The 27,844-nt window shown below is 42.5% G+C and overlaps 2 protein-coding genes across 11 annotated transcripts in view; one reads left to right on the forward strand and one right to left on the reverse strand.

Moving 5' to 3' along the window:
- Positions 1 to 19,533, forward strand: part of RAPH1 (Ras association (RalGDS/AF-6) and pleckstrin homology domains 1) — a 98,536-nt gene extending 79,003 nt beyond the window's left edge. The window contains 6 exon segments of the mRNA XM_075756455.1: positions 943 to 1,053; positions 4,480 to 4,578; positions 5,257 to 5,377; positions 6,730 to 6,872; positions 11,476 to 11,616; positions 11,618 to 19,533. Of these exon segments, the coding sequence (XP_075612570.1) occupies positions 943 to 1,053; positions 4,480 to 4,578; positions 5,257 to 5,377; positions 6,730 to 6,872; positions 11,476 to 11,616; positions 11,618 to 13,447 (2,445 nt within the window). The 3' untranslated portion in view covers positions 13,448 to 19,533.
- ABI2 (abl interactor 2) overlaps positions 18,225 to 27,844 on the reverse strand; it is a 73,410-nt gene continuing 63,790 nt past the window's right edge. For 9 of the 10 annotated variants that reach the window (XM_075756461.1, XM_075756460.1, XM_075756459.1 and 6 more), the window contains one exon: positions 24,632 to 26,265. In XM_075756461.1, coding sequence (XP_075612576.1) covers positions 26,090 to 26,265 — 176 coding nt within the window. In that variant the 3' untranslated portion in view covers positions 24,632 to 26,089. Of the gene's footprint in view, positions 26,266 to 27,844 lie in introns of all 10 variants that reach the window. The other variant, XM_075756456.1, reaches the window with a different exon arrangement.

Genomic DNA, 27,844 nt, shown 5'->3' on the forward strand with positions numbered 1-27,844 from the left:
GTCTTTTCTCAAGCAGAATTCAGGTGAAGGGCCAAATTGCACTGCAAATGTAAATCATAAAATATCAGACCAACTCCACAATCAGTGTGCATAATTTTATTGGGTTTAGTTAGTTCATATAACTGGGATTCTTTTTGGACCAATTTGTGCTATGTTTTTTGAAACTGGTAAATATAAAACCATTACTTCAGTGTCAGTTACTGCTGTTCTGTGAGTATCAATAATGAAGGGTGAATAGACAGCTGCTACTAATGCATTATAGCTTCAAGGCTGAACTACTGTGAGTTCAAGTTGTCCATGAATCCACCAGTCTTGACATCATCAACTGATCCCCAGTACAAGGAAGTCCACTTCCCACACAGCTGGCAATGAAGAGGAAATCTCTGTCAGCACATCAGCTCCCTTTAGAGCTGAATGCATCTCAGATGTTCTTTCCACAGCCTTTTGCTTCATTAAAACACTATACGCAAGATAACCTGTTGAAATTCTGTGCCCTACGATCCCTGCCAAACATCATTAGAATTTTACTCACAGTCACACTGGAATTTGGACACCTTGATTATTACCAAGATGAAAAGTAACCAGCAGCTCTTAAACAGTTCCTGGACAAGCAATCCTATTTACTTTCTCCTAATACCAACTGTAAATAAACATTAGTAGTCCGGTGTAAGATGTTGTCAAAGGGCAAAATGCAGACAAAACACAAAAAAACCAGACTGAATTTGGAAAGGGATATACTGGTTAAAAATGAACATCTGATGCAAGAGTTTATGCATGACTGTATCTCCTTCTTGTATTGGTAGTTTTCGAATCAGATTTAAACTAATATTAGAGCTTAACTAGACCTTATATTAGTATTGGATCTTAACACTAGACTGATTTGTCAATGCATGTCATTTTCTTATAAAGACATTTTGTGATTTATTTTATTTTATTTAATAGGTCTCACGGGATCTCATGTGCTTTCTACAGCTAGATCATGTCAATGTTTACTATGGACAGGACTATCGGAACAAATACAAAGCACCAACAGACTATTGTTTAGTGCTAAAGGTAACTTGTTAATAGTTTTAAAAATTCTCATACTGAAAAGAGCAATTAAAGAGCTTGAAACATTTCCACACTAATCTTAGTGTCTTACAATAACTACACTTCCTAATTGTGAGCAAGAGCTGATTCACAATATTAATGTTGGGAGAGATTATAATTGAGAATACACTTCCTCTAGTAATATAACAACTGGAAAACTATACCTGTCAGTTTTCAGAGTGAATCTCTAAATTGTTTTTATTCTGCACATGAGAAATCTAAATTGCCGTAAAGTACAGTGATAATGAGAAAGCTGTACTTAACTACATTTTCTGTGGAATTGTTGTAATGACACTCCTTGACAGAAATACAGTAAAAAAAAAAAAAAAAGAGAAAATGCCATGCGAGGACTAGTGCAGAGGGAAGAAATGGCTATGAATCACTTTCTTCCACACCAAACTGACAGATTTCCTCCTCCTGCCAGAAGATCCCATGTGGATTGTGTGGCGGGGGGCGGGGGGGAAACAAGATCATAGAGAGCAGCAGAAGAATGGCTTTACTGGATTCATCAAGCCCAGTAGGTTTCTCTGATAGTGGCCTTTCTTTATAAGCTGCTTAGGAAAAGATTAGAAGTACAAAACAGTGTTGCAGATATACTTCCACAGAATACTTTTTCAGCCTTTAGAAATTTAGGGAGCCAGGGAGTAGATCTTGGCTGTTTAGTAGCAGTAGTGTGCCCTTTCTCTTTTGCGATTCCAAGAAACTTTTAGAATGCTGCAGCAGTTGGGTACACCTTGTACGCTCTTTACTTGTTCTGAGCCATCAGTTGTTTTCCATTTCATTTTCCCCTCGCTCTTGTTTAGGAAGCAAACAGTTGGTGAACAATTGTTGCCTGTTCTCCATGCTCCTCATGACTTCGTAAATGTTTTCATATTGCCCTGAATTGTCTTGCTTCTAGACTGATGAGTCCCAGAGTACGTTCATCACACTCTAAAACATAATACTAAACAGTTTTTGTCCTTTTGGCAACTCTAAACCATACAACAACTCAGGTTCAGTGAGATAATACCCTTAAAACGCTAACTTTAGGGAGTTGCCATCTTCTCAGAGTGTAGGTCCAGAGTTGTGCCGAAAGTGGTATTAGAGAGTAAAGTCTACCCATATTGCCCAACCTGAGGGAAAGGGGATGCTGTAAAGGAAGAAGTATCCTTTGTACTTTCTGAGTATAAAGGACAGGTAGAAAGAACAAGAAAGAATCAGCAGTGACCTGATCTTAAACTGTGATATTAATAACTTGAGTTCCTCAAGTTATTTTAAATTGCATCAACTCATCTCTCATCTCTCTTGACTCCCACACAGTGTTCAAAGTGGTGTTGGTTCCTGCAGGATAGCTAGCTACAAAGCTATTTTAATACAAGTTTTCACAGTATGTTCACAGCAAGTAAAGTGTCTTCATGGATTTGAAAATGATGCAAGTAACAAGAAATAGTTATAGTTGAACTTACAGTTTTCTTTTGACCTCTTACCTTCCCTGTTTTGTAGCTCATGTGGAGTTGCATATGTCAGTATATTAGAATGTTGTATGTGCCTGGAGTGTGTGGCTGCCTGTCCCCTGTGTGAAAAAAGGATTTAATCTTCCAATAGACAGGACAACATGCATTTGAACCCACTGAGGGGTAGACACTGAATATCAAATAAGGGAGAAAGCATATGGCTGAAACTGGAAATATTTTCCATGTTCTTATAGGTCATTGGCACAGTTAATTGAATGCAATTAAAAGCAAAAATGTCAGTGTTTGTAGGTATTTATAAATTCCTTGAAGTAAATTGATTTTTTCTGCTTACATTTCACTATCCACATCATTTTGACAGGTTAGCAGTGAATTGTTTTTTCAGACTTGTTGACCACACGGAGTAAACCAGACTGAGTCTTATCTAAGTAGGTTTTTTTAAAAAGTATTGTCATTCTGAGCATAAATGAAGACATGAAAATGTTAAAGTCAAATTTTAACGTGTCTAAATTGTCTCTTATTGACTTATTTAAGTAAATCAATGGGGTGTAGAGTTAGTCGGGTAACTTAGACAAAGTTTTCTTGTGGAACTGATGAATCGCCATATTAAGGCAGATTGAGTTCTGCCTTCCTCAATTCTTAAAATGTTACATCAGTGTTTTATATTAATACCAACATACAGAAGCCATACAGTTGGTTTTTTTTAATAGAAACTCAGTTTTGTGCCACACAGACTTACTACACTGGGAAGTATCTCCAAAACATGAACGTGTTTTTGGAGAGGTGAATGGCAAATACAAACTCAAAGGTCAATTCTCACTGAAGTCCAGAATGGATTTGTCTTTACATGTTTGCTTCCTTTGTTTATTTTGAACCCTTATTGTGCAAGACAGGTGCTGTGCTATTGTTATATTTAACATTTGTATGCTAGTATATAATATTAGCTCCTTGGTCCTAAATGTTAGATTTCTGAGAGGTTCTTTTATTTCTGTATAGACAAATTTTTTAACAAGTCCAGGAAAAAGATGGCTTGTTGGTGAAGTAAATTTTTGTGCTTGTATAGATTCTTCTTTGTTATACAACATATATATGAAGGAGACTGGTAGTGAAAAATGAAAACAATTATCTAACATTATGAAGTTATACATATTCTGTTTATGGAGATAAACATGTTCATGTTCATTTGAATTTTGTTTGGAAGACAACAGGAGAAAATATTCTGAAAAGAGATTAAAAATTCTTTGATATATGTTTCAGTCAGTCTTCAGTAAAACTTACTATGATCATCTGGTAGAACTCTGTGTCACTGAACTGTAAACAGAGGAAATTATAAGAACTTGAGTATTCAGATTTGCCCTGACATGTAACTTCTACGGCATGGACAGGAAACTACTGAATAATCCATCCAGAATGATTTCCAGTGTCTGATTTTTGGAAAAAAAAAATTTTTTTGAAAAAAAATTTTTTTGAAAAAAAAGTTCTGAATTGGTAAATACAGCGCCTTTTCTTTTTTTATACACGCGTGTGGGAGCAGCAAGTATTTTAGATGATAGCTCTGTATCAGTAGGGTTAGGAAAGGTTTTTACAAGCTGAGACTGTTCTGACCACTTGGCTTGGGAGTATAAAGATTTCTAAAGAGCCTTACAGGTACAGAAGACCCTGTTGGTAGGTAGAAATACTAAATACTAAAATATTGAAAGATTCACCCTTTCTTAATGTTTCAAAGCTGAAATCAGTGCACACTGCCCATCTGTGTGTGAAGCAATCCCCACTGCCACCTCCTGAAATACTCTTAAACATTTTAAGTGGGCTGAAAACACAAACTGCTGTTGAAGAGCTTCCAGCATTAAGTTTGTCTGTATAGACCTCAACAGATAAGTGGCTTTCCTTGCATTCCTAGCTATTGAAATATTGATGAGGATTAACAATTTTTCTGCAGCATCCTCAGATCCAAAAGAAATCCCAGTATATCAAGTATCTTTGCTGTGATGATGTAAGAACTCTACACCAGTGGATCAATGGCATCCGCATTGCTAAGGTAACCTCCTCTAGGCAGTCTTGCACTGTTGTCATGAGTTGTTGTCATGCTCTGTTTGGAACTATTTACAGTTGCTTAGCAATATACATGCTAAATCTACCTTCCCTGTTTAACTATTCTGAACATGAACTGTACAGTCTTCTTACATATTTCATTCTCTAGCAAAATTGTTAGGCTTCATTGTTATGGTAATTCAGTAATTGGGCCCTTTCTTCTTGTTTCTGCTGCACCTCTTTGTCACATGACAAAAGTTCTAACTGCCATCATGGCTAGATTTTAGCCAGCTCCCTTACAGCTTTTATAAAGAAGGCTTATGGGAAAAGAAGGGAAGTGAGAAAACAGAATTGTTTCCTAAGATCCCCAAGTTGGTTTAGTTTACTCATTGGCCCATTTCTTGCTTGACCCTATCTCTTCTAGCATAAGTAAACTGTTTTTCTTTCTTTCAGCAATTCACTAATAAAAAGGCAAAAGGTTGGGGGAAGGGAGTTGCTACTTTGTTAAATAAAACAAAATGAAATTTGCGCTGAATTAATGTTGCCTGAGCTCCTTAACAAGGAGCCTGTTGTTTCTCTCTGTGGGGAAAACAAGGTGGAATAGAGAAGCCAGAGATAGAGCCCAACAGTCTGAAAAGGGTACACAGCCTATACAGTTGTTAAATTTGTTTGTTGTTTTGCTTAGTATGGGAAGCAACTATACATGAACTATCAGGAAGCATTGAAGAGAACAGAATCGGCATATGACTGGACTTCTTTGTCTAGCTCCAGTATCAAGTCAGGCTCCAGCTCATCTAGTTTGCCAGGTAATAATGTGATCTGTCTCATAATAGAAAGATTTAATTACCTTTTTTATCATCGGCTATCTGGAGACCTCAGGAGAGACTATTGCAGGAAATGGACTGTTTTTCCAAAGTCTTTTATGCTATGTTTAGGAAGATGAGAAATAGCCTCTGCCCAAAGGCAAATATCCAAACAAATTCTTTAGAGAAAAAAACTTTGAAAATACTGTTTCTGTTCCTGTGTCAAACTGTGCATTCCTGCAGTAATATGCTCCTGTTTACCTCTCAGCAGGACCAGGACTGTTTTTTTTTTACTAGCACATAACTGTTTAAAAATTGATGAATGATTTATATAGTCTAATTTCACTGTTGAGATCTCACTGATGCTCTGCTAGGTTATTCTGAACCCTCAGCAGCAAGTTTCATTATTGAAAACAGGTTATTGTGTGAAACTGTTTTGTCCATCACAAATACAGGTCAGGAAGTAATGCTACTGAATTGGAAAGGTTCAGAAACTAGCCTGTGAAAATGAGCTAAGCAAATTCAACCTAACTGGGAAGGCACCATGTTTTTTCGACTGTGTGGGACAGATTGCCGGGTGTAGCAGTAAATTCTCAGTTACTAACAATTTTTTCCATCCAAGCTGGGTGGTTTTTGATAAAGTTTCTCTGGTGGTGGGGAGCTGAGCCACAGCCCACAGGCCATGCAGGTTCTGCCAGAGCCACAGTCCAGCCTGTGCCTAGATGGTCTTTTTCCCCAGGATAGCTTGGGACTACACTGAAAGTAGGTGCCAGGCTGGATAAATCGGTCTGGCAGTGGCTGTTGCTGTCTTTTCAAGTTACCCTGTGGACCCAGAGCATCATCTGTATTTGCAAGTTGCAAGATGTGCATCATTCCTTCTCTTCCCTTGAGGAATGGAGCAGTCAGAAGCAGACTGTTGCCTTGGCTAGCGTAGTTTGCCTGTCCTCAGCCTATGTCCAGTGTCTGTTTCTAAGGTTGTGCTGGAGAGAGCAGGCTGCGTGCGTTGCATGAAATGGGACTTTTCCCAAAGTGCAGGAGGTGTTGAGTGTTTCGGAACCTATACAACTGCAGTCTGGTTTTAGTTGGCAGCATATCTGACACACTGTCATCTTTCTGGAACTTCAGATTTGGTTAATATCAGGGATCTGTTGCACTGTTTTGTTTTCTAGACAGAAATGTCCTGGATGTGAGCTAGAGCTTATGCAGTAGTTAATGGGAACAATGTCCTTTGATGGGATAACATGTTTAACAAATGTCACCAATAAATGTCATACAGAGTTGCATTATAAATACATCGACTTTACTCTTGCATTCAGAAACATGTGCTAACTGTTTCTTAACTTTCTTCTAAACAGAATCGCAATCAAATCATTCCAATCAATCTGACAGTGGAGTTTCTGACACCCAGCCAGCTGGACATGTCCGTTCCCAAAGTATTGTCAGCTCCATGTTCTCTGAGGCCTGGAAACGAGGCACTCAACTGGAGGAATCCAGCAAGGTAACAAGAAGACTTTAGTTTTGAGAACCAACGCCCAACCAAATGTACGAGATAGAGCGATACCTTTTCCATCTCTGTCTTGAGTGGGATTTTTTTACTTTTTTTTTTACTCTATGTTATTGACATATGCTGCCATATAATTGTTTTTTTCAGGAATTGTTTTTTCAGGGATTTCAGCCCTGGAACCTTCTGTTCTTGCTTTTATCTGTGTGCACAGAAGTCCTCTGTTCTTTGAAGGCATGATACAGCCCTTCCCATAGAATCCTATTAACTAATGTTGAATAAAGACAAAATAAAAAGATCAGCTGTTAACAAGTTGAATGAAATTCTTTCACTAAGATCTTTCTCCAGTTAACTAGCCACATCTTTCCATTGTAAAGATGTGAATAACTGAGACCTGAGGGCAGGTATATCTATTTAAGTACTCCAGTAGTTTTTACTCAAATGTTTTCTATTATATTTGGTGGAAATGGAAAGAGTAACCAAAGATATGGTAAAAGCAAAAGTACTAAAACTGACAGCAATTGTGGATTGAGGCAGATTTGGTATCTCTTGTTGCTGGTAGAGAGTTACAAAAGATTTTAACCCATTGAAGCCTGGGGCTCGGGTCTGTTGTGGTTTGGTTAGTTTTCTGTCCTTTCTGTGGTAGTTGACTGGTGTAGTTCCTGGGGAATACTTCCAAACACATCAGAATTGCTACTTAAGCTGGTTTTTTGTCAGATGCAAAGGAATTTCCAGGTTCCTGAACAGCTATGGCATCAGTATTAACTGCGGCAGTCACATGTGGAAGTACATTGGCAGGATGCTATGAGAAGCTATCTTCACTCCTGTCAGTTTTTAATCTTTCCCAGAACCCAAGTTCAAGCTAGAGAAGCTTTTTAAAACTAAACCCACGAGTCACTACATCTGGCTTTGATGCATCAGATAAATAAATAAAAATAAGACACGACATCACATTTTCAAATAAGAAAGCACATGTGGCACAATGTGAAAGCTGACATGGCTGCATTCTTTGGGATTCATAACTTTTCTGCAGTGCCTGCTGGCTTGGAAGTTGTCTGATTCTAATGGTAATGTAGTACTCAGCCCAAGAATGTAGCTTGCTAATTGTGATCCAAATTTTTCTACTGCATGAGTGCAACACCTGGTGCATGTTCATTAGCAGATGCTTTGTTTACGTGTACAGGGTGCATCGTGTCTGCAGGAGCAGCTTAGATGCAAAAGACAGGGCACTTGAGTCTGTCTAGCATATATCTGACAGAGGTGAAAGAGTGCTGCTATGAGAACTGTAATGTTATTGTTTGCTAAAGTTTTGGGTTTAATGTGAAAATTTTGCTGCTACACTCTCTGTGAGCTTTTAGAGAGAAGTTTGAAGTTTACCACAGTGAGATCACTGTCGTTCTTATCAAGTCTGGAATGTTGCTGGCAATTGCTCATTTAAATAACCCCTAGGAATTCTTATGTAATCTGATTAAAGCCATTTTAAAAATAAAATATTCAGACTGCTCCCTGTTGAGGGCCATCCATGTTTCAAGATTTCATCAATTTGAATTCCTTTCTATACACAAATCCAAGAAAAGCTGTATTTCTCTTCTTTGTGTGTCACACAGGTGAATGGATTGCCCTAAAACTTCCAAGAATCCAAATGAAATGAACCATGTCAAATTATAATCTGAAAGAATGATAAAAAATTCTGAGTAAATTGGTGACAAATTTATCTTCAGTGAAACTACAGTACATGGGGTTTTTTTTTTATCCTGTACAGGTCGGGCCCAAGGAACTTTAACTAATAAATCAGACTGGCAGTGGAAAAGTTAAACTATGGGGCAAGAAAGGAAACAACAATGTTGAAAAAAATTGTAATTTACATTAAAAGGTAGCTGTACTTGCAGTGATACTGAGACATGCTGGTTTAGGCAGATTAGTCTCCAAATGATTATTTCAGAGGTAGTTATTCCACAGCACTTTGGTGACAAAGCTGGCTTAAGAAGTTCATACAGGCAGGTTGCTGCAAGTGACAGAATGAACAGACTTGTCCAGCATGTCCCTTCCCCTTCTGCAACAGCTCTCTCCCCCCTTGTCACCCTTGTCTCATCCCTCTCAGCAAGCAGGGAGATGACGTTGAGGCTGACCACCCAACCAGGATGTTGTACTGGTTGGCCAGTGGCTAACTGCTCGGCAGGTTAAAAATGGGTGAGTTCTGCATCCTTTCCCCTCATTTACCATGTGCCAGTAACTTCACAACAATTTCTTGAAGTTGAAAATATATTGAGCTTTCTAGTGATCTGTCATATTTGACTGAAATTTGCTAACCAATCCAAAAGCAACCAGCATAGGAAAAGAGTTCAGTTGCAAAAGTTCGTTTTCTTAGGAAAAACAGCTTAAAAAAAAGTGCAGTTGTTGTTTTAAAAAATAGATAGTATTATTCTTATAGCATTTCTGAGAGTTCCAGATAGTCATTAAGATGCATGTTACACATATGAATTGATAGTATGCAGTAAGTAATTTCAGACACATAGAAGAACATCATGTAGTTACAAGGATGAACAAGGACAATGATCTGTTTCAAAGTTCTTCTGTAAACAAAGTATGACTGAATATGTGTCTGGTTGTGGAAATTTAATTTGATTCTGTGAGATGAGAGGGACTCCCCCTCTTGAGATGCACAATATTCTTTTCCCTGTCCTGAGTGTTTAATTTGCTCACTGAAAATGATTGTCTTTAATGGATATGAGGAAAATTCCTCTCTGTTTCATGTGTGTGTACCTAAGATTTAAAAAAACCACCTTTCCCAAAATGTAGGTCATCTGTCCACTTCATATTTTGAAAATTGCTGTTTGCCCAAAGAATACTTTATTCGTCTGTTCACATTCTTCATAACTGGGCAGTGAACATGATCTCATCACGTCTCATTTTGCTTGTTAGATTTTGAAGACGTTATTTCAATTGGGATGCTAAAACAGGCATCAAAATGCGTGCTTGCTGTGTGTGCTTTAAGTGACAAATGCAAGATTCTCCATGGTCTTGCCATTCAGGGGTAGCTGTTCTGTTATGCCTTGGTCTCCCTGTTTGTTTGTTTTATGCTGCTTTTATTTTTCCTGTTGCCTTTTGCTGTCTCAGGTGTCAAAAGCGAAGCTCAGCACAGCTAAGGTCAGCACACCCGTGGTGCCTTATACAGGGCACAATTAAGGTCAGGTGGTGCTAGTTGAAAATTCATTAACCTGGGTGATTGGGAGAATGGTAATTTACAGACTAACACTTGCAAGAGATCAAGATTTCTCTCTTGTTTTGTTATGTGAACACCTTAATTTAGCTTCAGAACTTTGTTATACTCTTGCCTTCTAGACCTAATGTGACAGGTAAAGGCACACCCTATGGGTGGTGTAAATCACTGGTTGTTGTTTCTGACTCTAATCCTTTTGGTGTTCTGCGCATATAGAAACTCTGTGCATCTGTGTTTAGAACAAAGCAATAGGCAAACCTGCTCATGTAGTGCAAATGAGCATAACTGGGTTAACTTGTGGCAAAGTATCTACTAATGAAGTATAGGCACCCAGTGTGGTCAGTTGCCATGTTCACAATTTGGCTTGTAGCCAAACCACTTTGTATTAGGAGGATGTTTATAAATTTGAGTAATGCAATTATTTTTTTCATTTTTAACAGGAATGTAGGCTTACAATTTCAAAGAAACAATTTAACTTGAGCAAAACCCAACCAGTATTCTAAAACATTGCCTGCTGCTTTCCCATTGCTCCTTCCCTTAGTCAGTTTTTCCCTGACTTTCCTTTCTTTTTTCTGCTTAACATAATAGATGCATGTATAGCTCTTCTTTCCCAAGCTAACTTTCTTTTGCAGATCTCTAAACATTTCCTTCTGGGGAGATTTTCTTAGGAAACCTCAGTTCTCCCTCTTTGTCCTCATTTTTTTCCCCTGCCTGTCTTGGATATCAGAGCATGTGGAGTGGAAGGATCTCAGTAGTATTCCGGCATAGAGCTTGCTCTTCACATGTTTTAGAGCAGTTCAGGATTTCTGCATTTTGTAACACTGAACAGTGTAAGGCCTGAGCTAACCAATGTAAGGGCTTGACAGATGCTCTGGGAGGCCATGTATGGTCCTACTATACTAGTATACTCTAGTCTGACTGAGCTGAGGAGGTGTCTGCAGGGTCTCTTGTTCTGCATGATGTCCCCGTCATGGCCTGTGGCGCTCTGGGGAGTGCTCTTTTGGGGTCATTATACTTGCCCAGAGGAGGTCCAGCGATTCTCCCTAGGTGTACAGCTGCCGGCCCCACAGAAGTGATGAGGCTGGTGTATTCTCTCCCTGATACTCAGACTAGCTTGGAGTAGACCTGGCTTCACTGATTCGTGCCAGCTCCCCTCCCTGCCTGCCTGGTCCAGGCTTGTCCCTGTGTGGAATTGTCTCTTGCTGCATTGTTTTGCTAATGCTTCCTGCATGCTGTAATCTGCCACTTAATTTTTAATGACAGGCACATTTAGACCTTGACTTTATAATCTCTTTGTCTCCCTCCCTCCCTCCCCCCCCCCCCCCCCCCCCTTTTTCTTTTTCTCCCTTTCCACTTTCACTAAAAATCCCTTCCCAATAGGCCCGAATGGAGCCTGCAGGTCGACCCTTTGTGTCTGTCGCACCTCCTGTGTCCCCACAGACAAAAGTGGCGACCCCCTACACAGCATCGCAGCCGTCCCCCCCACTGCCCCCTCCACCTCCTCCACCCCCCCCTCCCCCACCCCCCCCCTCCTCCGCCCCCACCCCCACTCCCCAGCCAGGCCACCCCATCTGTGGTCTCACCTGCCACCATGTTTGTCAAGTACAGTACCATCACCAGGTTGCAGAATGCTGCTCAGCATGGTGGGCCTTTTTCCAAAGCCCCTGCTGCACAGCAGGCCCCTCCACCCCCCCCACCCTCAGGAAAGCCTCAGATACTGGTGCCCCCCAATGGGGTCATGCCACCTCCCCCCCCTCCACCACCTCCTCCCACACCAGGTTCGGCCATGGCACAGCTGAAGCCAGCACCTTGTGCCCCCTCTGTGCCACAGTTCACGCCGCCGCCACCGCCCCCCAAAATCCATCAGGTTCAACCAAATACAAGCCAGGCCACTGCCACCTCCTTGTTGCCACCACCTCCTCCTCCAGTGCCTGCCCCACCACCACCCCAGGCACCCCCAAAGCCTGTCATGGCAGCTCTCCCACCACAGCCTAGTGGGAAGGCAGCATCACCAGGGGTCACACATGTCACCCCCCCTGTGCCAGCTCCCTTGCCCCTTGCAATAAAGAAACAACCAAGCGTCACCTCTCCCCAGGTGCCTCCACTGCCCCCAGCCCCTCCTGGCCCCACTCCCCCCCCAACGTTCCCAAAGCAGCAGAGTTTCTCTGCAAAGCCTCCTCCATCCCCTCAGTCCCCAGTGCCATCGGTGGTGAAACAGATAGTTAGCCAGTTCCCACCTCCTCCCACCCCACCTGCCACTGAGCCCCAGCCTCTGAAACCCCTTCCACTGAGCGTGGCTCCACAGTCACCTCCAGCAGTGAAGGCAAAGCCCAAATGGCAGCCCACTTCTGCTCCCTCACCAGATTTCCCCCCTCCTCCACCAGAGAGCAGCTTAGTGTTTCCTCCTCCACCTCCTTCCCCCGCTTCCTCTGCAGGTTCTCCCCCCCCTGACAAATCAGGGTCTCCAGTCAAAAAGACCAGCAAGACATCAAGCCCCGGAGGGAAGAAACCACCTCCAACACCTCAGCGAAACTCCAGCATCAAGTCCACAAGCTCCACTGAGTACCATGAGTCCAAGAGACCTTCAGTGGACCGCCTTGTCAGCAAATTTGCACATCCACCAGAGCCATCAGGGTCTCCTTCCAAGGAGTCATCACCTCCTGCAGCCCCTCCAAAGCCAGGAAAGCTCAACCTTTCTGGGGTGAGCCTGCCCATTGTCCTTCCGCAAGGAGGGATCCCAGCCAAGTCTTCTGCTCCGGGTATGTCTGGGAAGGAACCTGTGGTTGAATTCCCTTCACCACCATCAGATTCAGACTTTCCACCACCACCACCTGAAATAGATCTTCCTCTCCCACCAGTTGAGATCCCATCTGTGTTTTCAGGCAGCACCTCCCCAAAAGTTGCTGTTGTCAATCCCCAGCCTCAGGCATGGTCAAAACCATCTGTGAAAAAAGCCCCACCGCCCACACGTCCCAAGCGGAATGACAGCACTCGACTGACACAGGCAGAAGTTGCAGAGCCACCAGGGTCAACTGGCCCTCAAGTGCCCACTTCACCCAAGTCCAGCCTTAGTGTTCAGCCGGGATTCCTGGCAGACCTCAACCGGACACTGCAGCGGAAATCCATCACCCGGCATGGCTCCCTCTCCTCTGCACGGATGTCCAGAACAGAGCCCACAGCCACCATGGATGACATGGCCCTGCCTCCACCTCCACCGGAGCTGCTGGCTGACCAGCAGAAGACGAGCAGCTTTGGGGGCAGTCATATATCCGGCTATGCAACGTTACGGAGGGGGCCACCCCCTGCACCTCCCAAAAGGGATCAGAACACCAAGCTGTCACGGGACTGGTAGTCAGTCCCCAGGGGCCGGTGCTCTCTGTGACTTGTGGGCCACTCCATGATCAGCCAACCTGTGATCTTGCGCACTTGGAGAGAATGTGGGGACGTGGATGATAGCCCCATCAAAAGAGGTGATCTCAAACTGTAGCTAAGGCTAAATGTAAAGACATTCCCCTTTCAGGGCTAGGACAAAAAAGTTGGGGGCTTGGGGTGTCGGTATTTTATTGGGAAAGGTGGGTAGAGAGGCATTGACTTATCATTTCAATTTCTTTCACCCGTCATATGGATTGGACCAAAAACCCATTTTCTTACTTTTTCTGCATTTAGGGGGGGGAGGGAGATAATTTTTGTAGTGTCTGTCCATGTGAGACATGTTTGTGCATGTATTATAAGTGTAGGTATATAATATATTGTGATATATTTCGTCGCAATTATAGAAGATAACCAGAATGTTTTTGTAGAACCGTATTTATTGTTTCAGTCACTATATTATCTGGAATTGGACTCTATAACTAGTCAAATCTTACCACAAAGATGAAGATGTAGGGGGCACTTTAAAGAAAGGAAGAAAAAACCCAAAACAAACAAGCAAAACCACAACAAGAAAAAACCCCCACACAAACCTCTTGGCAGTTTGTGGTGGGTAAATGGTACAGCGCTGAGGTGTTCTGCTAGTAACTGTGCATTGTCCATTGCTTGAAAAGTACAGATGCAACATACCAAAACATTCTGGTCATAATACTACTGAAAATGAGTATGTTCTGAGGAAGAAAATAGATTTTATATATAGTGGGCTGGAGTGAAATATATTTATACTATAAAGAGCCTCCCCCTCCCTTCCAAATAGTTTAAAAATATACACTGCTACAAATTATTTCAAAGTTATTTGTCCATGCAGTAAGTAGGATAAATATATATTATTCCAATCCATTATGCATTCTAACTTTATAGTAGGCTCAATCATTTGTTTCTATGTCTCAAGATGAATATATTTGTGTTAACCCCTTTAAAAGCTGCCAGGACTCCTGCAATGGCTGCCAATCCGCAAGGCTGACCCATACCGATACGTCACTTGTATGTGTAATTCTTTCCCTGAAGGAACAGGTAGGTTTCTGTAGAGAGTGTTATGTTCTCACACAAGCGTACACAGCATACAGTCTCATCTTGTCTGTGCCTGATAAGATGTATTATCTTTACCAAAACAAGTGTCTGGAAACATTTAAAGAAGGTATTGTTTGTAATTCATTAGAAACTGTCAGGAAACTTTCCCTTTTGAAAGAGAGAAGGGAGTGGTAATTTCAGGCCAAGCAGAGTGGGAATTCTCTTTTCTTTGACCCTCCAGAGGCCGTGACCATAGCATAAACCTGTTAATTACGAAGTTGCACTTCTAGCAGTCGTGGGAGAAGACTGGAAAAAAAACCCAACCTTGAGAGGCAATAACATTTGCTAATAACTTAATTTAAGGGCCCATATGAGTAGGAAATAGACTATTTGCTTTGGTTTTTTTTTTTTGTTTGCCACTGATTCACAGTCACTCACCAGATCAAGTACTAGAATCCTTTTATGTGTACTTCAGTAGCCTGATTGTACAGTCTTACCCGCGTATTTGGTCGTTGTGATAAGGTAGTGTAGTTAGCGTAAGTGGTCTTATGTATCATGCATGTTCATTACAGGGTAGTGGTACACAACCTTTGTAAAGTAACTAAAATACTTGGACTGTACCTACCCCGTCTTTGGTTGTTACAACTTCCCTTGTCACCATGGGGATACTGTCAAGGCTCGGATGGCAGATGATTTTACTGTTTACCTTTTCTCCAAAAGTAAATTTTAAATGCTTTCCTTCCCCCAAAGAATGAAACAAAGGAAGAAGCTTGACCTGACAGTATCCTCAAGCGTGTAAAAAAGATGTAAACTAATCTCTCATTAGAGTAATTCAGGCTGATAGATTTAAGAAATATTGTGACAGTGTCCCCCATTCCTTTTTTTATAAAGTGTTTTATAAAAAATCCAAATAATAAAATAAATGTCTTTGTGAATAATTTATGAATAGGAAAAAAGCTTTGCTAATTAGAGGGGGGAAATGACACATCTATAACTATATAGTTTTACATAAGTACATCATGAAAAGAGAAAAATTAATGGTGCTGTCTCTGCTGACCTGTTTCATATGATTTTTTAAAAATCTGTTTCAGCACCTCTGGAAATTGTTTTAATATTTCAGACTAGTTTTTTTGAGCAATAAGAGTATATACCATTGTGTGCATTTTTAAAGCACTGCTATGGAAAGGCACTTTTTTGTATCTTTCAAATTGTTCACAAAGTTTTGTTTCTACTATTTTTGTGCTTATAAAGTGTCCTTAAAAGCATTTGCATTGTTGATTTTAAGCATGCTCAGTGTAGCTGGCAAGTAACTTCACAGGAAGGTTGTGAAGCTATACTGCAATTCATGGGTGCTGTAATTTTCAACATTGGTCCTCCTGCTGCTTTGTACTGTACGCAGCTCATGGGGCTCATACCCACCAGTGGAGCAAAAGGTGCACAGGTAGAGTCGTAACTCCCCAGCTGTTACTGATGATAGGTAAGTGGACATGTTCCCTGGCAAGATGCATCTAGGCTGACACAGGATGTACTTCCATATGAGAGCAGTCAGGGAAAATTCTGCTTGCCCCACCTGTTTCTTTTCCCCCAAGACAGCTTCACTGGTGTGTGTCAGTCCCAGCTCTTCTTTTCTTCATTCAGTGCAGATACCTCTGAGCTTTGGACTCAGCAGAGCAATGTTTTGAGTGCAGTTTCTTCAGAGGCATTTGAGCTTTGTTCTCATTTTCCTGTGCCCAAGTTCATTTACCCAGTATCTCTCCCTAGACAATGAATCCATGCTTACTATTGCAGGCTGCTACACAGCTTGGTGGGAGACAGAAGTTTAACTTTTAAGTTTGCAGCAAAAAAGAATGAACGTCAGCAAAGGTGGCACCCTGTATTCCTTCTTGTTACAACCTACTTCCTAAGCCAGTCGTGATACAGAAATATAGTGAGTGGCTGCAGCTTGGTTCAGACAACCTGGTTGCCTTTTCAGCTTATGATGAGATCCCTTCATTGTAACTTGCTTTTCCAGTGTATTCACTGTTTTTGTGACAGTAAATATTTATGCCTTATTTGCAAGTATGTTAATTTTCCACATGTGCACTGGTCTCATAATTGCACCATTGTATTTCTTTAAATCAGAAAACAAAGAGGCCAGATCTTAGACACACAGCGAGAAGCTTCCTGCTACAAACATGGGCTGTAATCCCTTTGGCACTATTAAAATAAGCATGTGAGATCTGAGCTTTCATATACTGGACACAAAGATAGCAGATGATTTGATCCTAAAATACTAAGAGAATACAGCTGTAGTTGTGTTATGTGATGAAGCATATGGCCTTTGACATTGGTTAAGGTCAGTGTCGGGGAAAGCCCCACTGCTGCAGGGGCAGCTGAGAGCATACGGCTGTATTCCATAACCTGTTCCAGATTTGGTCTTTATTTCCTTTCTGCCATGCAGGAGTAGCATCCACCTTTGTGAGCAGCAGGGTCCCTCCCGTTCAGCCAGGTTTCTTTGTGCCTGCAGCACAAGTATAGAAAGCAGGGAGCTACTCTTCTCGGACACTTTCATTTTAATTCTGGTCCTGGGGAGCTGCTTTGGAAAGGAAAACTAGGTTCTTATATCAGCACTAATCTTAGAGGAGAAATTATTTTAAAAACAAAAAAACCCACAGGTTCTAAACAAACCAGAGGTAGTATGTTTGAGGTGGATATGGGCAGGGTTCTGTTTAAGTCAGTCCTTCAAAAGGTGTGATTGGGGGGGCAGGTTAGGCACAAGTCTTATGCTAAAATAATCCTTTTTCTGTGGAAGAGGAAAGCTCCTGATTTGCCCTGTGCAGGTTCCTCCTGCAGCAAACTTGCTCTGACTTGGTGCATGGCCTCAAAACCAAAGAGCTCCTCTCCTGAACTTACCCTGCAGTTTCCTGCAGGGCATAAGTGACTGACTGACTGACATATCAGGGAAACAAAGTGAAGGTACCTGGATCACTTTGGTTTCAGGTCTGATGGGAGAGGGAGCAGTTTTTTTTTTTTCAAGTGCATTTTAAGATTTACTGTTCTGGACTTGCACATTTAAAAGTTTTCTAATTTCTTCTTTCTGTGCCCTTAGGCAACCAGATAACTCAAATCAGCTCAGAGATAAAGTGTGGCCAGTTTTCCTGAGTCAAAATTATTTTTTCCACAGTTAAAGGAACCAAAAGTGCCGTTTCAACAGCAGAAGGGCAAAAGAGAAATTTTCTGATTACAGAAAACTGCACAGAACTAAATTGTTTTACTTCAGTGGTACATTGCAGGTAAAATTATTTCTTATTCAAAATAACATCGTAAGTGGGTCTTACTAGTATTAATTCAAATAGAGGGGGCATGTTAAAATCAGTTGCACCCCAGGAAAGCAATATAAACTCCTGACAGACGGTAGTGAGAATGCAGCCAGAACATGTGAGTGTTTTGTTTGTTTTTTTCCTTTTTTCATTGTTAAGGTATAGAATACGTACTTGTTCAAACAATGCTTCCTCATCTGGAGGTGAGGGGAGTCTTACTACTTTGAGGGAGGAGATGCTTTCCCAAAGCCCATTTGTGGCTTCTGGTGTTTTAGCTTTGGATTCCTTCACACAATCAAGGCAGACTCCAAAGCAGAGAGGATTTAACACTACAGGGGATAGTTTGTCTTAGACATTTTTGTAATGTGGTGGTTGGTTTTAAGCTTTTAGTTTGGCATTACAAGTTTTGTCTAAAGTTGAGTAATTTTGTTTTCTGAATTCTTTTTCTCCTTCAATTAAAAAAATGCTTATGAGGACTGACAGTACTAGCGTTATGTTGCAGGAGTCAGCACTTGCTAATACTGTGATCCAGTGAGTCACAGGCCTTGTCTAGTTTTGAAAAATTTAAGACACTAAACTGCAAATGAGGTGACAATGCATGCTCATCCCTCACAATGTAAATTAAAGTAATTGCCACTAACATGGGAAAAATAGTGATTTGGGTTGATGGCTACGTGGTGCTCTGAGCCACTCAACAGGGCGAGGACTCAGTGAGCTCTCTGTTCATCAGCAGTGTGTATCTTTGGTGAGGAGAGCTAGAGAAGTTGGAAGAACAGGAGCAACAGGAACTAGAGTAACAGATTTTGGACCTCTCCCTTATTTAATGCTTAAAGGTGAGTTGTCTTTTAGGACACTTAGGAATTCAACCAACTGTTCAATAGTTTCCTCCCCCCTTTCCCAAGATGCCAAAGATGCAGTCAGAGCTAAATTCCAGGTACGCAGAGGTGCTTGCACCAGCCTCTCCTGAGGCCAAGTTGCTAGGAGCTGCAGTGCTGCCAATCTGCAGCAGCTGTTTGGCAAGGAACAGGGCTGCCACTGTTAGACATTGTGCATCTCTTGCCTTTAACCAACACTGGTAACTGGGTACAGATCTTGCAAGGGGCAGGGGCAAAGGACAGTTTAGCAAATGAACCTGTGCCCAAGGCTCCCTGCTGCTGATTTGGAGCAGCACTATAAAGCTTATACTACTAAAAGGAAAACTAAATGCTTTGTCACAAGTTTTAAGTGCAAATCTTAGGTCTCCTTCTAGTGGACTGCAGTGGACCAGAAATTAACTGGAGCAGCAGTTTGGTTTATGGCTTACACTAATTGTTAGCAGCCACTGGTAATATTCTGTATAATACTGGGGATGCAAACGTAAGAAAAAAAGTGTCATTGCAATGATGATTTGTCTGTGCAGCAAACTTGTGCTGAGTGCTGTAAATACATCCATGTTTACTGCTTTAAAAAGAAAATTGCACATTTTATCTTTTAATGGGATTGCCTCCCCTCTTCTTCCCTTTCCAAAAAACAAAAATCAAAGCTCTTTTAGACTGATAGCTTCAGGTTGGGGGGAGCTTTGCCATATTATAAATATATATATGTATAAATATACTTTTTTAAGCATGGGAGAGGACAAAAAAATACATTATAGAGTACCCAATATAGATCATTATACAATGGAATATGCACAATTCAATAAAGATGTAGTTAAATTTAATACTCTGTTTTAATCCTCTGTCTTGCCCTTTTCATTTTTCATGAATTCAGAACCCACATTGTCTTCTCAGGGCATCAGTGGTTCCCCTCTGTAGGGATCAGGTATCTGATGGCCCACAGGTTACCATTTATATGATCACTCTCAATACAATTGCTTTTTATTGTTCCTTTGCACAGTTCTTTCCAGTGGGTCAGAGCTGGCTGTACCAGTAACATGGTGCATACCAATTACAGGTTTAAAGAGGACCCAGTGTGAAGGCTCACCTTTTCCATCTGCGTCCTCCCTCAGGTCTGCAGAGTCCTGTACAGCTCTGCTCAGGCAAGAACAGCTGATGGCTGGTAAGTGTTGCTGCAGCCCTTCTCTGGGGTCCACGGTAGGGAATTTAGCTCTGTTCACCTCCTCCTGGGGTACACTCGCAGGCTGGCCCTGCATCAGTCATCAGCTTTTACAGCAGAGATTAGTGGTGATTGCAGGAAATGAGTAGAGGAAGACAGAAGTGGAGAGAGGACCTGCTGAAGGCAGCAGGCTCATCAGTGACCATACCTTTGCTGGGGGAAGTGCTGTGCTCAGAGGGCCTCTGTGACGGGGCTCCTGCATACATAAGCAACTATCCTTGTCCTTGGTGTCTGTAGCCAAAGACAAGGAACATGACGCAGCAGGGGCACACTCACACAACACATGGCGTGTGCTTTGTTCTTTTTATTTAGGGCTCGTAACAAGAGGGTTTAGTACACAGCAACAGTTAATTCCAAGTACAATTAAAAAAATTTTAAAATTGGGTTTTGCACTCACTGGAAGGTGGTTCAAATGGCACACACAATAAAACATTACTGGTGGTACACAGCTCCCCAGAGTCCTGCGGGCTTGGTCATTTACTACAGTGGGCTCTGCACTCATCTGCTGCATCAGCAGTGCCAAAAGCAAAAGCACAGTGTGCTGCTCCTCTGACTGCAAACCAAAGGGGGGGTATATCTGCTTTCAGAAAAAAGTGCATGGACAAAATCCATGTTAGACACTGACATTTCCAGAGAATTCATAGAAAGTACTTGTCCATGCAAGTTGCAAAAGACACTTTTTCAAATGTGAAAAGAAGCACTTGTTCTTTAAAAAAAAAAAAAAAATCTCAGATATGTCAGCACTTTAGCAAGGCGCTGTAATGGAAATGAATTTGTACAGTTCTTCCTCATTAGTCAATAGTGGTAGGATTCTTCTGAGGTTTTAAGAGAAACAGGAACAAATCTACTGCACACATTTGAGCAGCGTCACCACAACTGTGTTCAGCAGGACACTGGGTGTAAGCTTACCTCCGGACAACAGGCTGCTGCTGACTTTACTGTTTTGTAATATGTTCTGTAAGAAGCAAGGTGCTAATAAAAATTAAAATAGTTAGAGTACCAAAGAAAAAAAACCACTTCCTGCAAGGGCAGGAAATTGCACAAAACATACGGGTGGTGGCTGTTTGTTTTTTTTTTTTTAAATGAAAGCAGCAGAACACCATGGCCTGTGAATCATTCTTTTTATAACAGCAGTTGGCAAACCTTGATCAAGTCTTCAGCAACCTTCCCATGGACATGAGGTGGGGGGGGGGGGGTGTCCCCGCTATTCTTGCAGTTTCAAAATCAAAAGTACATCAATAAAATTATTACTACACACTGACTTAAGCTACTGGGGGGGGGGAACCCCCCACAAAAAAAACAAACCACAACCCAAACCAAACACCACACACTGTCCTCTTCTTGAGTACTCTGACCCCTGTGTATCCACAAAATGTGGGAGTGCCTAACACTGACAGATGCCAAAAGGTGGGGAAGGTGAACATATATGTAAGCACAGTAAATTCTTGGAAGTGATGCCCCATAAGCTATAGCCCAGCTGCCTGCTAGTGCTCAGTTTACAACACTATCTTCTCTAGACACTAGGGTTGTAAATACTTGCCTTAGTGAATGCAACAGCACATTTCTCACTGCCAGTGTTGTCAACATAGGAACTGAAGTCTCTGCAGGGGTGTTGTAATGCTTCCTGAAATGCTGCAGTGCTCCCTCAGTGACTCCTATACTCTCAGTGCAAGTACCACTCCCAGTAGGAGCCACAGCACTATGGTCTTTCCAACAGCATCCTCCAGCAGTGTCCAACAAGTTGCCCGGCAGAGAATACAGATGCCACCTGTTTCACAGGATGTCCTGTCCCACCTCTGGGAGGAGAAACCCTGTAAATGCTCTAGGTTTACTAACCTGCATAAAGTCCCCGACCCAGAAAGGAAAAACATGAGAAAGTGCTGCTTTTGATTTATGCCTGAAGCCCACAGTCACAACTAATAAAAAGCGAGGGCATGTCCAGCAGAGGCACATCTACAGCACTTGCTACAAGTGGTGGAAGTTGCTGGGACGAGCACAGCATTAAGTCACCTTCAAGCACAGGTGGGAGACACCACAGAAGCACAACAGTTTGTATCAGTACACAGCCCTCCTCCACGTCCAGTCAGATATGTGTGTACATACACACCAGGCACGCAGCCTACCCTCTGCCAAAAAAAAAAAAAAAAAAAATCAGTCCACCTGCTGTCTTGCTTTCTTTTCATGATCAACTGAAAACAGCCTAGATAAAAGTGCCACTTTTCAGAAGCTGCATCACCGCCAATGTCAACTTTGGCTGGCACAAAGAACCCTCAGCAGCACAGAAAGAAAATGCCCAGGGCTCTGTGAAAGGAGAACAAAGTGGTCTAGCAAGAACTAGCTGGTTCTAAGCCTTCCCAGCACCCACTGGTAAGCCACCCAACCTCAGACCACTGTGACTGTGGGGAGCTGTGGTTCAAATCAGCAGCAATCTCCAGCCACTTTCAGGAACACTCAACTCAACTAACTGCAAGGACAAGCTGAGTCCCAGGAATGTAGTCAGCCTCTTGGTAACACAAGCACAAAATTTGCTGCATGCCTCTCTTGCCCCTCTCAGCAGTCTGCTGCAATGGCCACTGAGAGAAACAAAGAACATGAATCCATCATTTAAAAAAAAAAAAAAAGGGTGACACACCTGCAACCTCAGCCATCTCCCAAGCTGGAATGAAGGCACCAAAGTAACCTGCTTCAGCACTAGATGGGGACAGACTCGGTCAGACTTCCTCCCATGCAGGGACATGGCAGAGAGGCAGCTGTAGTTAATAGCTTTGTCTCTGGGGCCAAGAGCAAGGAAGAAATCTCTGATAGCACAAACCAAAGCAAAATACAGTGCTAGAGGATGCTGACCAATTTCTGTGCACAATGAAAACAGCTGGCTGGGCTAAGGCAGCTCTCACAAAGGGAAAAAACATACTCATTTTGGCCATACAGCACTCTCTGGGCTATTCCGGAGTGTCTCCTTCCCCCACCTCGCTCATGCATATGCAACTGCTAATTCAACTGCCTGTGATTCTGAACACCTTCAGCTGTGGCAGCAGAACTCAGTGAAGAGATGTTGCACACCTCTTTGAACGATTAAGGTGTTTCTCTTCCCCCCCACCCCCATTCTCCAGCCCCTTTTAAAGTAAACATGTATTAATGGGGAGGAGGGGGAAGATTTTGGAGAAGTACAAGGGACAAAATGGGAAACACAACCCTCACTGACTTTACTAGCATGCAATCTATGTAACATTAATATACAAAGCCTGTTTACCTTGGCCTGGTCTATGACCATTACATCGCATCATCCCCAAACAAGCCACAGAATTAAAATCTGTACAAAATAAAAATGCATAAAACTCAACAAATTTCTTTACATTAGTACTGCATAATAAAGCATAAAACCAGCAGGAGGTGACCCAAAAATTCCATCCACAGCAGTTCTTGCTATCAGCAGGGACCAAACTACCCCCGGCCCATCAGACCAAAGCCAGTTCTTTAAGGAGCTGTACGCATTTCACTTTCAAGGTTTTGCAGTTTCATCTTCTGTGCTGAGATCTGGCCAGAGTTCACCCCACTCTGCTCTCACAACACAGAAAACTTGCATGATGAACAACCCACTGAATGAAGGTTAAGGACATGGGTGTCTATCACACGCAGTGGAAGTACACGCTATCCCCACCCACCTGTCAGAAGCATTCAAACGCATGCTCTTGCACAGACTGAGTCAAAGATGCATTTCACCAACACGTGACCTCCCAGCCGGAGCATGGGTGCACAGGGAGAGAGGTTCAGCTCTCATTTAGTAACTCACTACACTGCCATAACGATGCATTTGAGCACCGTGTGCGCAGCCTTTACCACAGATGTACCCAGGGCAAGAGAAAACAGGAAAATTCAATCCTAAGAAAACATAGCCACGCTGTGAGCACCACAGGTTTGTCCAATACTGCTGTTCAATCACCTGGGCCGCTAGCTGGGCTGCAAGCACCACCTCCCTGTGTAGACCTGCACTATCATACTAGTGATTGCACAACCAGCATTTCTAGGCTTGCTCCCAGAGAAATGATGGGCTGAGGGAACTGAACATAGATGTTCTGGTTAGTCTTGCTGCGAGACAAAAGTTTTCACAGAGGAAGGTAGAAGGGTATCTGTTCTGGCTAACACTCATCCGAAACAATAATACTGTCAACTTCCAGAAGGAAGACAACAGTGTCTTGGCTACACGGCTGTGGACTGAGCAGGGGAGAAAGTAACTTCTGTCTTTCTAGTATCTTCAAAGTTGTACCTCCTGTAGGCTTCAACCAAACTAGTTCCTTACACACTGTCACAGGAGTTAATGCACACACTCCTCTGCAAGCTCACCGCAGGTGATCACATTCATCCATATCCCACAAACATACCTCACCTGTTTGTTTCCTCCTTCTCCCGCCTTGAGCAGCTATGGCACCTCCCTGTACCTTCATCCTGATATTGCACTAATTGCCAAGCAAGGGGATTGGGTCAATTACCTGCATCGTTGCCAATATCATCACAAATCCAGCCCTAACAGCGCTCTCCTGTGCACCGCTCTGTTTTACACACAGGCCTCAGAAGACAGCTGCAGCATTGTCTCGCTTTTTGAGAAGCTACTGTTGGTACCAGCTGGGACCTGGCCAGGCAACAGTCAAAAGTTGTCTGGGAAGATGCCTTGGCCCAGGAGGCTGTCATGACAGTGGTCAGCTCAATTTGCAGGCTAACAGGACCACAACAGGAGGTTTAATCAGTTCATTCTGTTAATGCATGACATTTACCCAAAGATAACATTTAGTCCATCCTAAGGGCAGACTAGTATAGCCATCACTTTATGCTGATCTGCTAGACAGAATCACTGAGCAGCATTTTTAACTGAGATTAGATCAAAAAGCAAACTATCAACACAAGGGGCTACAGAGCCTTCACTTAGTATTACTCCACCCCAGATCCACCAGTACAGCTCAAAATATCAATTTCTTTATAATAAACAATGGAGAGGGCTGGGGGAAGAGCTAGGACTACTACTAGTTACTGCTTGGATTTCCATGGGAAACCAGTACACACAACAGCCCTTTTTACTTCCACTGAAGAGATTTTGGCAACAGACATGAAGACGACAATTGCCGTTTGTCCTGCCTCTGCACAGGGCTCTCACAGTACATATGCAAATCTAGTCATCAAGTATAAAATAGCCAATTTACAATACCTGATTGGATTTGTAAGATTATATTGTGCATAAGACTAAAATTGGGAGTAAGTTTCTCTAGTGCAAGCAGGCGTGAGTAGATTTGAACTTTAGATCACAGCCCCTTGAGTTTATCCTCAGACCCCAGGAGGACCTGTAAACTTTAGTTTCACCTTCACCGTAACAGCATCTGGGTGTTCTGTTTAAACTGGCAGCACCCATGGTGAGTAGCTCGCTGCGGAGAGGAGCACATTTACATCAGTGCAGAACACAAAACAAATCTGTGGCATTCAAAAGATGAGGAAATGGGAGTGAGGGTCCTCCGGGCTGCAGCCATCTTAATTGTCTAAACTGAAAGGTGAGCAAATGAAAGCCAGCTCTGTGTGCCCCTGTGTCAGCCTACATGTGCAGAGCAGCTGCAGAAGTGTTTACGCTAAAGATGTATCCAACTATCTGGAAGTCAGTTACAGGAATGGCTCTGTGCAGAAATCCCAGTGTTTGCTAGCATACGGCTGTTCTTCCAGCTGCACAGGAGTGTAGTGTAGAAACAGGAGGGATGTCCACTGGCCAGTAACCCTTCACCGCAAGCATCCAGGACATCCCAAGCGCCAGGCACTGCTGCCAAGGGGAGTACCACGAGGGCACACAGGATTCCTGAGACAGATCCCAAAGCCTGTCAGAAGTCAGAATTCAACTGAAGCATCAGCTACTCAACGAGTTTGTTACATCTGAATGGGTCAGCTTAATTCAATGTCAGATGGCTCAGGATAGCCTCTGCTGGCAGCTGGAAGAGCCATTTGTTCAAACAACTCAAATCACTATTGTTTCATAATGGGGGGGGGGGGAGAAAAAAAAAAAATGAAAGAGTGGTTGTTACAATTATCCTTCATTCAGTTATACTGGATGGGGCCCCAGAGGCTGGTGGAGATCTGGGAAGCCCTGACAGCTCCTGCAGCAGGAGATGCAGTGTTCTGTCTTGTAGTCTTCACTCTGAGTAATGCATGATCGACTCCACATAGTTCCCTGGGAAGAGCCCCGTCACTCCATTCATGACTCCCTCATACCAGCCGTCGTCATTTTTCTTGATGACATAAATGATGGCACCTTCCTGAAAGGAGAGCTCATCGTCTTTGTCCTTTGTGTAGTCATAGATCGCCACCACTAGGAAAGAACAGAGCATGACTGTTAGGAGAGGTACAGGGAGGAGGTGGAAAAATCAACCTACCTTGTACAAAGATCTCCATATTCAAGGCAATCTCAGAGAACTGCACTGCCTCACCTCTGTGTGTGCAAAATGACCGGCTGAGAGGGGCGGTTTCTTCCAATCCCTTTTATAAGAGCTCATGCTTTGAAGCACATGAGCCAGGACTACTTTAATTCTTCTATTCTTACTACTTCCAGACCCATCAGAGGAAAAGTTTAAAAACATATGATAAACTTTTGGTGTGGAATGATGCAAGGAGGTGGATGTAACTCCCCATGGCTATGACCACTCAGACCTACTCCAAGATTCATGTATTAGATATATGTGTTAAACCAGATCTGTGCACAACTAACAGTCAGCAGGAAAACACGGAAGAGGGAGAGTAGTAAGAGTCTCTTCAGATCACAGTAAGACTGAGCCAAGGCTAATGTCCCAGACTCCATCTGCTTTAGCTACCTCCACATTTAAATCTGTAAAACACATATGTGCAATCCCAGTAGCTAGAAGTCACTCCCAGGGTATACAGCGCCAAGGTGAGGCAATCCCAGATAGAAGCTAGGAAGAAGTAAGGTGGTTCTCTGAAACAAAATGTACACCTACTATATCACAACATTTTTCTTACAGCTGCAGAATATTTTACTGAAGGCACAAAAGCTGTTAGGAAAGTCAAAGAAATTGGACAAAGCACTGGCAAATATTAAAGACAGCATTCTCCTCAAATGGCAGAAAATAGACATCAACTTGATATGTTTTTCTATTCTCAGTTCTATCATTTTGTGTTCCATGCAGAAAATTAGCTGTCGGACTCTGAATACTTTAAGAAATAGCATCAGTCACTGCCTTCAGCACTTGGCAATGAAACATGCAGTGCTGCCATTGAAACAAAATGGATGTTGGACAAGAATCCTAAAATCTTGCACCAAGGATAGAAGGGAAGATACTCTAAATCAAAGCAAGGAGAAAAAATTAACAGCATGTGTTCCTGAGCACAGCGTCCAAAAGTCCCACTAAACTCATCATCCTTTTCAAAAGAAAAGAGGTCATTTCCTTTTGAGAGAGCAAAGGAATCAATACAAGTATTTACTAGGGAAACCCGGATCCTGAAGAGATTATAAGCCTGGTTGTTTTTACTTCACCATTGCTTCCTCCTGCATGTTACTTTTGTACTGGCAGCGTTGCTCTCTCTAAAAGACTGTTTAATCCTGCTGTCTGTAGTCCCACCCATTCAAGCTGTGAGCTTGTCACATACCACGAGTTAGCAGGAGCCCAGGCCAGTATTGCAAAAAAGGCTCCAGATGATCCAGGAAGCAGCAATACTGACTCAGGAGGTGGCATCCTTCCCTGCGAGACTGAGCCAGGACCTCTTTTAGTTTCTGTCTGAACATGTTTCAACACAGATATGAAAACCAGAATTACTCATTTAGGTTGATATTCTTCCAATCAGTGATCTTTGGTTCTGCAACAATTTCACAGAGTTTGGCTGAACTCTGTTACATCAAACACCACAAATGCAGGCCAGACTGATTATCCAACTGA

Source organism: Balearica regulorum, chromosome 6 (assembly GCF_011004875.1).
Source record: "Balearica regulorum gibbericeps isolate bBalReg1 chromosome 6, bBalReg1.pri, whole genome shotgun sequence".
Classification (NCBI taxonomy): domain Eukaryota; kingdom Metazoa; phylum Chordata; class Aves; order Gruiformes; family Gruidae; genus Balearica; species Balearica regulorum.